Below are 13,636 nucleotides of genomic sequence, written 5' to 3' on the forward strand. Positions count from 1 at the left end.
AAATGGGCATAACCCAAGTATCTACCAATTGATGAATCAATAAGCAAAATATAGTATATCCATACAAGAGATTATTAATCATTCACACAAAGGAATGAAGTACTGATACATGCTACAACTTGGACAGACCTTAAAAATGTGAGTATGATCCCATTTATCTGAAGTGTTCAGAACAGGCCAATCAGAAAATAGATTAGTGCTTGTGATGACGGGGATAGCTCAAGTGTATAGGACTTCTTTCTGAGATGAATAAAATGTTATAAAAATGAATTTAGTGATGATTGCACACATCTGTGCAACGGATTGAATACTTGAAATGGGAACTGTTTGGTACGTGAATTATATGCTAATAAAGCTTTTTTTAAAAAAGATTTATTTTCTTTATTTGAAAGAAGAGTAACATAGAGAGGGAGAGACAGAGAGACAAAGATCTTCTACCTGTTGGTTCACTCCCCAAATGGTTGCAATAACCAGGGCTGAACCAGACCAAAGCCAGGAACCTGGAACTTCATCCAGGTCTGCACATGTGTAGTGGGGGCCCAAGCATGTGGGCCATCCTCTGCTGCTTCCCCAGGCACATTAGCAGGGAGCAGGATCGGAAGTGGAGGGGCTGCGATTTAAACTGGCACTAATTTGGGATGCTAGCATTGTAGGAGGTGGCTTAACCTGCTGCACCACAATGCCAGTCCGTTATTATTTTTATAAATCTTCAGATTTTTTTAAATTAACTCAAAATAGTCATAGATGTAAGAGTAAATACAAACATTATAAAATTTCTAGGAGAAAGCAGTAGAAAATTTTACAACTCTTGAGTTTGATGGTTAGGTTTTATTTATTTTTAAGATTTATTTATTTATTTGAAAGGCAGTTACCGACAGGCAGAGACAGAGAGAGGTCTTCCACCCACTGGTTCACTCCCTAATTCGCTGCAATGGCCATAGCTACATCGATCCGGAGCCAGGAGCTTCTTCTGGGTCTCCCACGAGAGTGCAGGGTCCCAAGGACTTGGGCCATCTTCTACTGCTTTCCCAGGGCATAGCACAGAGCTGGTGAGAAGTGGAGCAGCAGAGACTTGAACAGCACCCATATGGGATGCCGGCACTGCAGTCGGCAGCTTTACCTGCTATGCCACAATGCCAGCCCTGGTGGTTTTAGATATAACCACCACCTAAAGTGTGATCCAAGAAAGCAAAAAACTGATATGCTGGACTCAATCAAAATGAAAAATAGAGTGGGGGCCAGTGCTGTGGCACAGTGGGTGAAGCCACCGCCTGCAGTGCTGGCATCCCATATGGGTGCAAGTTCAGGTCCTGGCTGCTCCACTTCCGATCCAGCTCTCTGCAATGGCCTGGAAAAGCAATAGAAGATGGCCCAAGTCCTTGGGTCCCTGAACCCATGTGGGAAACCCAGATTAGGCTCCTGGATCCTGGCTTCGGATCAGTGCAGCTCCAGTGACCATCTGGGGAGTAAACCAGCAGATGGAAGATCTCTCTCTCTCTGTGGGGAACCGCAGGCTGGCCACCTGTGAGAACCTCCTCATCTGCATAGCTTGCAGCAATCGGTCGACCACAAGGCCCAGGAAAACAGCCAGGTGAAACAGATGAAACAGAATGGACTCTGCATAAACAACTAGGAGGAACCCGGTGAAACAGATGAACTTTCGACCTGAGACTATACGCGCCCTTTCATCTGATTGGACGATACCAGCGTGAACTGCACGTGAAGAGAGCCGCTATTGGCTGTGGAGCGGATGCTCCACGGGATTTGGGGTATAGAGGGACATTGGGAATTGGGCTTGGGGCTCCTCCTTCTCTTTTCTTCTCCCCTCCCCCCCCACTCTTTCTTTCTGCCCCCACAAGTAAAAGTTCCTTGAGAACCGAGAAACAGTGACCGGGTCGTGATTGTGTTGGACTCTTGCTGGCGAGGGTCCGACATCTCTCTCTCTGCCTCGGCCTCTCTATAACTCTGCCTTTCAAATAAATAAACAAATCTTTTTTTTTTTTTTTTTTTTTTTTTTTTTTTTTTTTTTTTTTTGACAGGCAGAGTGGAGAGTGAGAGAGACAGAGAGAAAGGTCTTCCTTTTCCATTGGTTCACCCCCTAAAGGCTGCTGCGGCCGGCGCACCACGCTGATCCGAAGCCGGGAGCCAGGTGCTTCTCCTGGTCTCCCATTCGGGTGCAGGGCCCAAGCACTTGGGCCATCCTCCACTGCCCTCCCGGGCCATAGCAGAGAGCTGGACTGGAAGAGGGGCAACCAGGACAGAATCCGGTGCCCCGACCAGGACTAGAACCCAGTGTGCCGGTGCCGCAGGCGGAGGATTAGCCTAGTGAGCTGCGGCACTGACCAAATAAACAAATCTTAAAAAAAAAAAAACAAAAAACCTAGAATGGACATTTGCCTCAGCAGCCTTGTCACTACTTGGGACACCCACATTCCCTGCTGGAGTGTCTTGTTCAAATTCTAGCTCCTCCACTTCCAATCTAGCTTCCTGCTAATGTGCTCCCTGGGAAGAACCAAATAATGGCTCAAGTCTCTGGGTTCCTGCCACCCACATGGGAGACTGGTAGAGAGTTCTGGGCTCGTGACTTTGGTCCTAGCCCTAGCTTATTGGGGGTTTTTGGGGAGTAAACAGTAGATATAAGATCTATGTCTCTGTCTCCCTGACTTTTAAATAAAATGCAAATGAAAAACTTTTAAAAATTATAAACTGCTTAGTGACTCTGTTAAGAGAATGGAAAGGCATGCCACATACTAGGAATAAATATTTCTAAGACACTATCTAAAAAAGAACTTATAAACAAGATACACAGCTTAATACTCAGGAACACTCTAATTAAAAAACAGACACAGATTTGAACAGACACAGACACATGACCAAAGAAGACAGAGATATCAAATAAGCATGTCAAAGTTGCTTATCACTTAGGTTTAGGGAAGTGCAAATCCAAACAATGCAGTATCAGTACACACCTATTACAGTGGATAAAACCAGAAGCTAACTGTGCCAGCTGCTAGTTAGAGTGAAGAGCAATGAGAACTCTTCTTCACTGCTGATGGAAATGGTAAGTGGCAGTTTCTGTTTTCAGATTTATTTACTTATTTGAAAGGCAGAGCTGTGGGGGAGTGGGGAGAAAGAATCTTCCACCCACTGTTTTACTCCCCAAATGGCTGCAATGTCCAAGGCTGGGCCAGGCTGAAGCAAGAGGCCTGGAACTCCATCCTGGTCTCCCAGGTGGATGCAAGGAGCCCAAGCACTTGGGCCATGGCTCACTGCCTCCCCAGGCGCATTAGCAGGGCGCTGAATTTGAAGTGGGGCAGTGTAAACTTTTTCCTTGTCTTGGAGGATTTATTTTCTCTTGCTCTAAATAACTTTTCCAGAATTACCCCTCCTTCCCCCAATATTTGTCTCAAATGTAAAAATTTGTTAAAAGCCATGGACTTCCAGGATTTAAAATTATTATACATTTAAATAAAATTTTATAAAAATTTGAATACATTTTATATAAATTTTAATAAATTTAAAAATAAACTTTTAAGTTTTGTGGCTTAGTAGGTTAAGCCTCCACCCTCAGCACTGGCATTCCATATGGGTACCGGTTCAAGTTCCGACTGTTCCACTTCCTATCTAGCTCCCTGCTGGATAGGCCTGGGAAAACAGAAGATGGCCCAAGTGCTTGGGCCCCTGCACTCATTGTGAGCTGGATGAAGCTCCTGGCTCCTGGCTTTGGCCTGGCTCAGCCTCAGCCACTATGGCCATTTCAGGAGGAATCAGTGGATGGAAGCTCTCTCTCTCTCTCTCTAACTCTGCCTTTCAAATAAATAAAATAAATCTTAAAAAAATTGTTTTTAGAAATTGGATAAAGATGTTTGCTTTCCTAACCCTAAAAAACTTACATGCTGTGAAGCCAGGGAAAACACTATTCTCTGGGTACACTTCTGAAGCCTACAAACAATTCTGATGGTAACGGAAAAAAAATGCAAAAATCTAAGTTATGTATTATCACAGTGAAAATGAATCACACCTACACATCTTTTAAATGGTGAATTATACTGAAATGCTACTTACTAGCTAATTCACATTTAACTCAATTTAAAAAAAATACACTTATTTATTTATTTGAAAGTGTTAAGAGAGAGAGGGAGAGACAGAGATCTTCCATTAGCTGGTTCACTTCCCAGATGAGCGCAACAGCCAGCACTTGGCCAGGCTGAAGCCAGGAGCCAGGAGCTTCTAGATCTTCCTCGTGGGTGGCAGGGACCCAATGCTTGAGCCATCCTCCCGTGCTTTTCCCAGGACTTCAGCAAGGAGGTGGATCGGAAGTGGAGCAGCCGGGTCATGAACCAGTGCTCATATGGGATGCTGGCACTGCAGGTGGTTACTTAACCCACCATGCAACAACGCCGGCACCCTCAAATTTTTTATTCTATATATCTTTTACCAGGCATATTTGCCATTTTTGCTATGGTAACAAACAACTCTAAACTCTCAGTGGATTCCACCACTGTGTAGCCTGTGGTTCTGGTCTGACTCCCTGCCTTCCCGTTGCCAGGCCCAGGCTGCAGCAGCAGTTCCAGGCTGGGACACAGTGGCTCTGCAGAGGGCGGAAGTGAGAGCTACTCAAGTGCAGGAGGCCCCTGAAGCCCCTGCACAGATGCTGGGCACCTGTTCCACCTGCTCATACCCCTTTGGCCTACACATGAACTTCACCAACCCCAAAATCACTGAGTGGGGGCAGAATACTCCAGGAGTTCAGGGCACAGGCAGGTATGCACAATTCTCTCACAAGGGAGATTTAAAAGCTGCGAACATTACACTCTTCTACATCAAGGGTAATTTGCTTCAACTACTCTTACACCAATCTGATCACCTCTCTTAATCCTCATTCAGCCATCTGGAGGACTTGTCATAAATTATGAAAATCCTTTCTATAACTCTCCAAAGAAATGTCCTTCTAAAAGTTCAGATTAAAGTGTTAAATGGCTTAAGTTAAATTCCAAATATTAAAATTCTAATTTTCTTATTTTTTCTGTGAAATAGTTGTGCCATGTGTCAAAAAAACAACAAAGTACACTTTGCCCCTTCTACAATCCCTGGGTTTACAGTGCAGAAGAAAGAAGAATAGAGTCTTGGGAACCATACAAATGCATTTTTAAAAAATATTTATTTGAAAGGCAGAGTTAGAAAGAGGCAGAGGCAGAGTAAGAGAGAGGTCTTCTATTGCCTGGTTCACTCCCCAAATGGGTGCAACGGCCGGAGCTAGGCCAATCTGAAGGCAGGAAAGCCTTGAGCTTCCTTTGGGTCCCCCATGCGGGTGCAGGGCCCAAGCACTTGGGCCATCCTCCACTGCCTTCCCAGGCCACAGCAGAGAGCGGCATGAGCAGTGGAGCAGCCAGGACTCGAGCCAGTGCCCATATGGGATGCCAGCACTGCAGGTTGAGGCTTTACCCACTACACCACAGTGCCCCCTCCAAAAAGCATTTTTTGCTGAACACTGAAGACACTAATGTATTTTTAGAAATGAAACAATTAGAGCTCCTTGGCCTTTCTGACCCATACACTGACTCCTAAGCCCCTGTCTATTAAAATGCCATTATTCCTTCAATTCTATGACAACTTGGATCTTAAGATGTATCATTGATTAAGCAGCTTTACAGGAATCAAATGAAATCCTGATGTACACATTCATCGCTGTAAAGTGCATCTGATTTCAGAAATGTTAAAGTGGAAAGACGGTGGCCAGCGCTGTGGTGTAGCAGGTAAAGCCACCGCCTGCAACGCTGGCATCCCATATACGTGCTGGTTCGCATCCCTGATGTTCTACTTCCTATCCAGCTCCCTGCTAATGGCCTGGGAACACACTGGAGGATAGCCCAAGTGCGCAGGTCCCTGTCATCCACATGGGAGACCCAGATGAAGCTCCTGGCTCCTGGCTTCAGCCTGGCCCACCTGTGGCCGTTGCGGCCATCTGGGGGAGTGAGCCAGTGAATGGAAGATCACTGTCTCCCTCTCTCTCTAACTCTTTCAAATAAATAATTAAATCTCTAACATGGAAAGATATGAACTATCATATGGCTAAGAAAGGCAAAAGAAAACTCTTGTTTATTGAATGCCAGGCACTGTGAGGTGGTGTGCAGCTATCTGCTAAGTCCATTTTCATTATTCAGTCCACACACACGCTATGTGCCTGTGAAAACAGTCGTCTGGGATATCATCCATGTCTGAGAAAGGATACTCGCACGCCTCTAGGCACGGTCACGTTGGTAAAGTGAGGACAAGCACTCAGCATCAGACACAGCCTGGTTTACAATCCTGGCTTTGCCACTTAACTAGCTGCATGACCTAGAGAAATTTACTTAACCTCACCACCTGCTTCCAAAGTCAGGAGCCCAGAACTCCATCTGCACCTCCCATCTGGGAGACAGGAACCCAAGTACTTCCACTGAGTTCCCAGGTGTATTAGCAGGAAGGTGGATAGGAGCACAGGCAGGACACAAAACAGCACTCCTATATGGGTGGCCAACATCTCAAGTGCAGCTTAACCCACCACACTATGATGCTGGCCTCCAAAGCATAATGTCTGATGTTGTACAACTAGTTAGTGCACAGGAAGCCACAAACACAGCTATACCTTGGAAATGCAAGTTCTTAGCATTTGCAGTATACATTGATGCTGCTGAATGAATTAATGAATACTAATAATTCTTTCAACTGTTTCAAAAGTCTGAAGAGATAGGAGCAGCTTTGAGGCTTTTATGCCCATCTCCACTTTCAAGGCCCTCTTTTTCTCTCCTGAAGTGTATTTTTTAAAAAAGGAAAAAAGATGTCCCAGTTATGACAATCAGGTCAGGTGTAAATATATTAACTCTAGATTGTACTGACTAGTAACTATGATATGCTTGTATTAAGAGAATTGTAATAGGAGCTTATTTCACCATGGAATTGCTATAGATCAATTCAACTTCAAATATATTTACTCAGGTACACTAATAGAAACACCAGGTTGCAAACAGATTTGGCCAAGTCTGTCTCCGTGGCAGATCCTATAGAATGGCTCACTCGACATTCACTCCCAATCATCTCCTCTTATTTATAGCCATCACTATCGAAGGCTGGAGAGCAGAACACTCACCTTCTCAGATTCCTCTGCAGCTAAGGGTAATGTTTGGCACCGTTCTGACCAGCGATATGTGGATGAATTTCCCTAGGAAGGGTTTCCCAGATAAGAAGTACTGTAGATTTTTTTTTACTGGGGCACTAAGTCCTATTTTTCTATTTAGAGGATGTGCTTTTTAACGCACACGTATCTGAATTTGCTTGGAAGACAAACCTATTTGACAGTAAGAAGCACCTGTACATGGACAATCCTGGGAGTTAGATTCTAATAAGACAGCTTTGCCTTCCCAGTAAGTACATGCCAGAAGGGATGAGAGGAAGAAAAAGCTGTCACCTCTTGGAAGTCCAAGTTAAACAGCTATGGGTTTTGATGCATCACAATTTGATAATCTTGGTTCTAAAATTAACTCCACTAGGGTATAGTGTCAAAAAGTAGCTGGTGAACAAATATTCTCTTCCACAATAAAGGGTGCCGGCACCACAAGGTGGAGGATTAGCCTACTGAGCCGCAGTGCCAGTCTCTTGTTTCTTCTTATTTGCCTTAAACATTTCTCCCAGTGTTCAATACTTACTAAAGAGGGACAGAAAAGTGGATAGAAAAATGCAGAAGTTATAATCTGGTTAACTGTGAATATGTCTGCTCTATCCATTATTGAAATGTGGATATGCCACCAAAAATAAATCTTTAAATGGGATTATGAGATTCACAGGAACCTTAGTTTCATCTATTCATGCAATTTTATTACAGCTCAGCAAGCATTAAAAAACAAGCAAAACAATCATGTTACCAGACTATAGGCATTTTTCTCCAAATTCCAATGCCAAGCTTAGTTAATATATAGAAGTTCTAAGTGCTTGGTCCTCAGTTTGCAGTTCCTTCTTCCCTATGTGTATTCGTTTCCCAGGAATGCCGTAACAAACAACCACAAACGTGAAGGCTTAAGGAAACAGAAACTTACTCTCTCACAGTTCTGGAGCCTGGAAGTCTGAAATTTGGGTGTGAGCAGGGTCATGGTCATGCCCCCTCTGAAGGCTCTATGGAAGAGCCCTTTGCCTCCTTCAGCTTTTGTTGGTCCCAGGTGCTGCTCGCCTTAGGGAAGCACAACTCAAGCTGCTGCCGCCATCTTCACAGGCATTGTTCAGTTTTCCTTGGCGTCTTCTCTTCCTAGAATGACAGCAGTCACTGGACGTAGGGCCCATCCTATGTCCAGAATGATTTCACTTCATGAGCCTTACCAATTACAACTGCAAAGACCCTATTTCTTTTATTTCTTTCTTTAAAGTATTTAAAAGCAATATTTATTAGTCAGAGACCTCCAGCAAGAGTGAATATAGGGGGACTCCATGAGAGGCAAAATCCAAAGGGGCTGGTGGTAGTGGGGTTTATAAGCACAATTTTGGAGAAAAAAAAAAAAAAACACTTGACAATCAGATTGACAGTGGGGATAAAACCCAACAAAAGACCTGATTTGCAATATTTTACTATGTCTGACTTGCTCAAGATAAAACAAGGCCGGTGCCGTGGCTCACTGGGCTAATCCGCCTGCGGCGCCAGCAACCCTGGTTCTAGTCTCGGTTGGGGCACCAGATTCTGTCCCAGTTGCTCCTCTTCCAGTCCAGCTCTCTGCTGTGGCCTGGGAGGGCAGTGGAGGATGGCCCAAGTGGTTGGGTCCCTGCACCAGCATGGGAGACCGGGAGGAAGCATCTGGCTCATGGCTTCGGATTGGCGCAGTAGTGGCCATTTGGGGAGTGAACCAACAGAGGGAAGACCTTTCTCTTTGTCTCTCTCACTGTCTAACTCTACCTGGCAAAAAAATTAAAAAAAAAAAAAAATAATAATAAAAGAGATAAAACAGAAGAGTGAGATACCTACTTTGTTTTACAGTAACTGGGAGCTCAGAAGGGTAAGGCCAACACTCCCTTACTATTCTTGTGGTAAGACTGCAGGTTCCTAAGGAAGCACTTTTGACCTTGCTAAAGGTAACTTCCAGGGAAAGCAAGCATTTCCCACCCTAGATTGCACTGGGGCCAACCTATTAACTACGAACCCATCTGACTCCTCACCTTTCCTCACCCAGAAGAATGGACCCTAACTTCTGCTAGGGGAACTGGACGACAACCACTCTGGCTGCTTTATACTGAAAAGGTACATCCTTGGGAATGGCAGTCAAGACAGGCTTCCAGCAGGAGATGGCCTCTCGAGGGAGACAGTGCCAGCTTGCAGAAGCTGCTTCCAGCCAAGGTTTCATGTGCACGGCCATCTAGAATTTCACTGTTTCAATGGTTACATTATTTATTTATTTATTTACTTATTTATTTGAAAGGCAGTTACAGAGAGGCAGAGGCAGAGGCAGAGGGAGAGAGAGAGAGAGAGAGAGAGAGAGAGAGAGAGGTCTTCCATCTGCTGGTTCACTCCCCAGTTGGCCACAACAGCCGGAGCTGTGCCAATCCGAAGCCAGGAGCCAGGAGCTTCTTCTGGGTCTCCCACATGGGTGCAGGGGCCCAAGGACTTGGGCCATCTTCTACTGCTTTCCCAGGCCGTAGCAGAGACTTGGATTGAAACTGGAGCAGCCAGGACAGGAACCGGTGCCCATATGGGATGTGGGCACCGCAGTCCGGTGCTTTAGCCTGCTGCATCACAGCGCTGGCCCCTCCATGGTTATATTGGACATTCCAGGTACACATTAATTTGGGAGGAACATCCCACGGCACTACATAAACAACATAATTTCTCTTTTAAACACAGTAAGACTTAAAAAAAAAAAAAAACAACTTAAGTTCAAATTTAGCTTGATAGAAGTTTGAGAAATTTCTCTGGAGAAATTTTTCTTTTTAAACTTTTAATCTTCAAAAGGAAAATTAAATCAAACCAAAACAATTCCTAAAATTTGAGCCCTCCCTTTATTAAAACTGATGTAAATAAACAAGAAAAATACCTTTTGACAAAAACAAAGCATGACAAAGTAGTACTTTGTTATTTATAATTTATTACCTACAGAAATAACTTCAGGCTTTCTCAATGTCAATGACAAATCATAAAACCTCTCCTAGAAATCAGGAACCTTGAAATTTCTAGGTTTTACCAAGAAAAACTCTTAAAAATCTCTAAGTCACTTTTTAAAATATTTACAGTCAATTTTCTAAATTTGGAAGGTGAAACTTTACAATAATCTTCAAAATGTAAAATTTGTTATATGGTCCAATATCAACTACTTCAAATATCTTAAGATGCAAATAATTTCAAATCCTACATGATAAATACTGTACTTACTGTTCCAGTAATTTTATAAACAAATTAACAAATTGTAAGACAATGTTGGTTGTCTGCATGTTTTTCAAGCTGCAAGAATAAATATTCTTATAGATTTGTTAAAATATACATGTTATATTTTAACACCCAGGCATTCTTGCCATGTACCAAGATTATATGTGGAAAAAGGAGAAACTATTTTTAAATTTTTGATATAAAACAGTAAATATGAACCCAATATATAGAAATCTAAAATTAAGACAATTCCTTTGGCAGAAAACATTAATTATAAATGGGTCTTAAATACAACCCAAAAGAGCATGGCAAGGAATAAAAAATGATCTTGCACTTCTTATCGAGATCAATAAAGTATCAGATCAATACAGAGTATTTTTCATACTATCAACAATGTGAAACACAAAATTCCTTGCATATGGCAAAAATGAGATTATTTTTAAGAGGAAGAAAAATCTTTGCATATACAAAATCTCACAAATAAATGCCAATATACACTATTTATATAAATGTCATGTTTTATTATTCCAAAAGTTAGGTTAGTTGAACTTAATTGACATTGATCCCAATTTAGTGGGTATGAAGTATTTATTATTTTGACTCTAAGATTTATAATGAATTAACTTTTACAATTCAGACCACAATTATACAATAAATATTTACAGTAAACATTAAAATAACTTTATTAAATATAGCTTGGGAGAAAAGATGTAAGATTTTCCATTTAGGCAAACATTAACTATTATCAAGAGCAGCTTTGGGTGTTTTATATTTATATATATATTTAAAAAGAATAGAAGTTTTTTTCTTCCAAAAAAAGTAAGGTGCCATTTAAAAAGTTTTGTTAACTGTGTAACTGAATTCACCTGAAAGGAAAACACTGGTTGAAAAACAGAACATGAGACACTAAAGGCTGAAACTTCCTTTCAGTATCTAAAATAACACGATGACAGAAATTAGGTTTTCAAATAACACATGTATCTCCCTTTAAACATGGACCAAGTATTACACTGAGTATTCTATTCAATGATAAAGTTTCTCTGAAAAAGGAGTGTATTTTCAATCAAACTGCTATAAACACATGAATGACAAAACTTACAGAACTGTCTTCAAATGTATTCTTAGTAGAGAGAACAGGGCCAGTGTTGTGGCACAGCTGTTACAACACCACCTGCAATGATGGCATTCCTTATGGGCAATGGCTACCCCGCTTCAGATCCCGCTCCCTGCTAATGTACCTGGGAAGGCAATGGAAGATGGCCCAAGTACCATTTGGGAAACCTGGATGGAATTCCTGGCTCCTGGCTTCAGCATGGCCCAGCTCTGGCTCTTGCAGTCGTTTGGAGAATGAACCAGCAAATGGAAGACTGCTCTGTCATTCTCTCTGAAACTCTCTGCCTTTCAAATAAATAAAATGAATCTTTTTTTAAAAAAATGAGAGAAAACAATCTCTATGCGTTATCACTAACTCCTAGAGTATGTGGAATCTATTCGTACTATAAATGAATTTAAAACGTGAGCTTCAGAAAAACTGCCTCAATAGCTTCTCATGCACTCCACCACTTTCTATCAATCCATCACCTGCTACTACTCCAAAAACTCAGAATTACTTCTGAAAGGACTGGACAATTTTTTCAATAGCTTGGAATGTTGGCATATTAGCAATGTTACTTGATTTGCTTATTCAAAGAAATAACATGTCGATATAATCACACTTATCCATGCGTGGTATATATCACATCAAATTATTAGGAACGTTTTGTGGCTCAAAGTCACATATAATCCTGGAGGAAAGGCAGCATCTGTGCACACCACACTGCAGGAAGGAAAACAAATGGACCACATCTTCAGAAGAGAACAGCCAGTCACTTGAAGCGGTCATCAGTAGCAATTCTAAATACCAGGGATGCTTGTAGAGAAGGAAATGCGTTCCCCCAGCGACTGGAAACGTGGGGAGAAGGCATTCCTTAGCCACCGTCAGCATAACTGGGGGCTGGCTAAGTGCTGGATCCCGCATCTGCATTTACAGAAAACATTTTTGTTCCTTCCAAATTGCTCTTGCTTCTGTAGACAATTATATGCTAATTATTACTCAACACAGCAATGAGAACAAAACTGACAGTACTGCAAACACAACTGCAATTTAAGGAGCCAAAAGGAACTATGTTGGCAAGCTAAACTCTTACACAAAAAGATGGTCATCTCTTAAAATAATAGTAAGTGAAACAAATATGCAGACAAAAAATATTTAAAGGTCTTCAATGCCCTTATAATGACATTTTAGGGAGAAAAAGTGGTTTCTTAAAACATGGCTACACTCCTCTCATACTGTTTAGTGTCATAAAGCTACTTATTGGGTAACTAGACTTATGTAAAGATTTGAAAGTAAGACAAAACTAACTGGAAGAATCTTTAACCTGCCTCTGGTCAAAAGAATGACTTAAAAAAAGATCGACTTCAAACAAACTGGACTGAAAAAAGTCTTTTACGGCCTTGTAATTAAGATAAGCCTTGTGCTTTATTTACTCATGGTCTTTCTAAGTTGAGAGGAAGTTTTCTTTCAGTGTTTTCAGGTCAGAATCACAAAGGTTATGAGTAACACACTTATGAAGGCTTTGTGCAAATGCTTGGTTTGTTTCTAAAGGAGAGGCTGCTGATGGTAATTTGTCTGCTGCTGTGCGACTGAATGAGCTGGAACCGCCACAGGAAAGGCCGCCAGCTGTGGCAAGCTGGAGGTAGCGTTCTGGTAGGACGACATATTCACAGACATCCCCATTTGCTGGGTGTACGCGGCTGAGCCAGGAGCTGATTGAAGGTTAGAGTTCTGGTTCATATAGGTAGGATTGGAAGCAGTGTCTTGTCCAGTGCTACAAACAAAATTTTGAAAAGAAAACCATATTTATTTTGCATTATCCAGGTTACTGTAGGAGATCAATCATGACAAAAATGCCTTTTGAAGAGAGGAATATTTGGAAAGAAACAAAGTATATGATTATAATGACTCATATTTGACTCGCATTCTCCAAAGTCTCTCACCAAAAATATTTAAACATCCTTTGAGGAGACATCAACTGGTGCTGACTGTGGTCCGTAAGGCCCAACTCAGGTTGCAACTTCAGCCCATACTCTCTCCTTCCAGCCTGGCAAAGGAAACCCACCTCTTCCTCTCTCAGATTCTTCAAGTTTTCCTTTCGTAAGGAATTTTCCCTCTCAAACAGAGAATAGTGTAATCTGCGTGAAACCCTCCCCAAATTACTC

General features: G+C 42.1%; 1 protein-coding gene across 2 annotated transcripts in view; it reads right to left on the reverse strand.

The window, feature by feature from the left end:
• Window positions 1-10,087: 10,087 nt before the first annotated feature.
• Window positions 10,088-13,636, reverse strand: part of STAM2 (signal transducing adaptor molecule 2) — a 75,138-nt gene continuing 71,589 nt past the window's right edge. The window contains exon 14 of one of the 2 annotated variants that reach the window (XM_062186742.1): window positions 10,088-13,245. In XM_062186742.1, coding sequence (XP_062042726.1) covers window positions 13,017-13,245 — 229 coding nt within the window. In that variant the 3' untranslated portion in view covers window positions 10,088-13,016. The remainder of the gene's footprint in view (window positions 13,246-13,636) is intronic. The other variant, XM_062186733.1, reaches the window with a different exon arrangement.

The sequence above is a fragment of the Lepus europaeus genome, chromosome 1, assembly GCF_033115175.1.
Source record: "Lepus europaeus isolate LE1 chromosome 1, mLepTim1.pri, whole genome shotgun sequence".
Taxonomy (NCBI): Eukaryota; Metazoa; Chordata; class Mammalia; order Lagomorpha; family Leporidae; genus Lepus; species Lepus europaeus.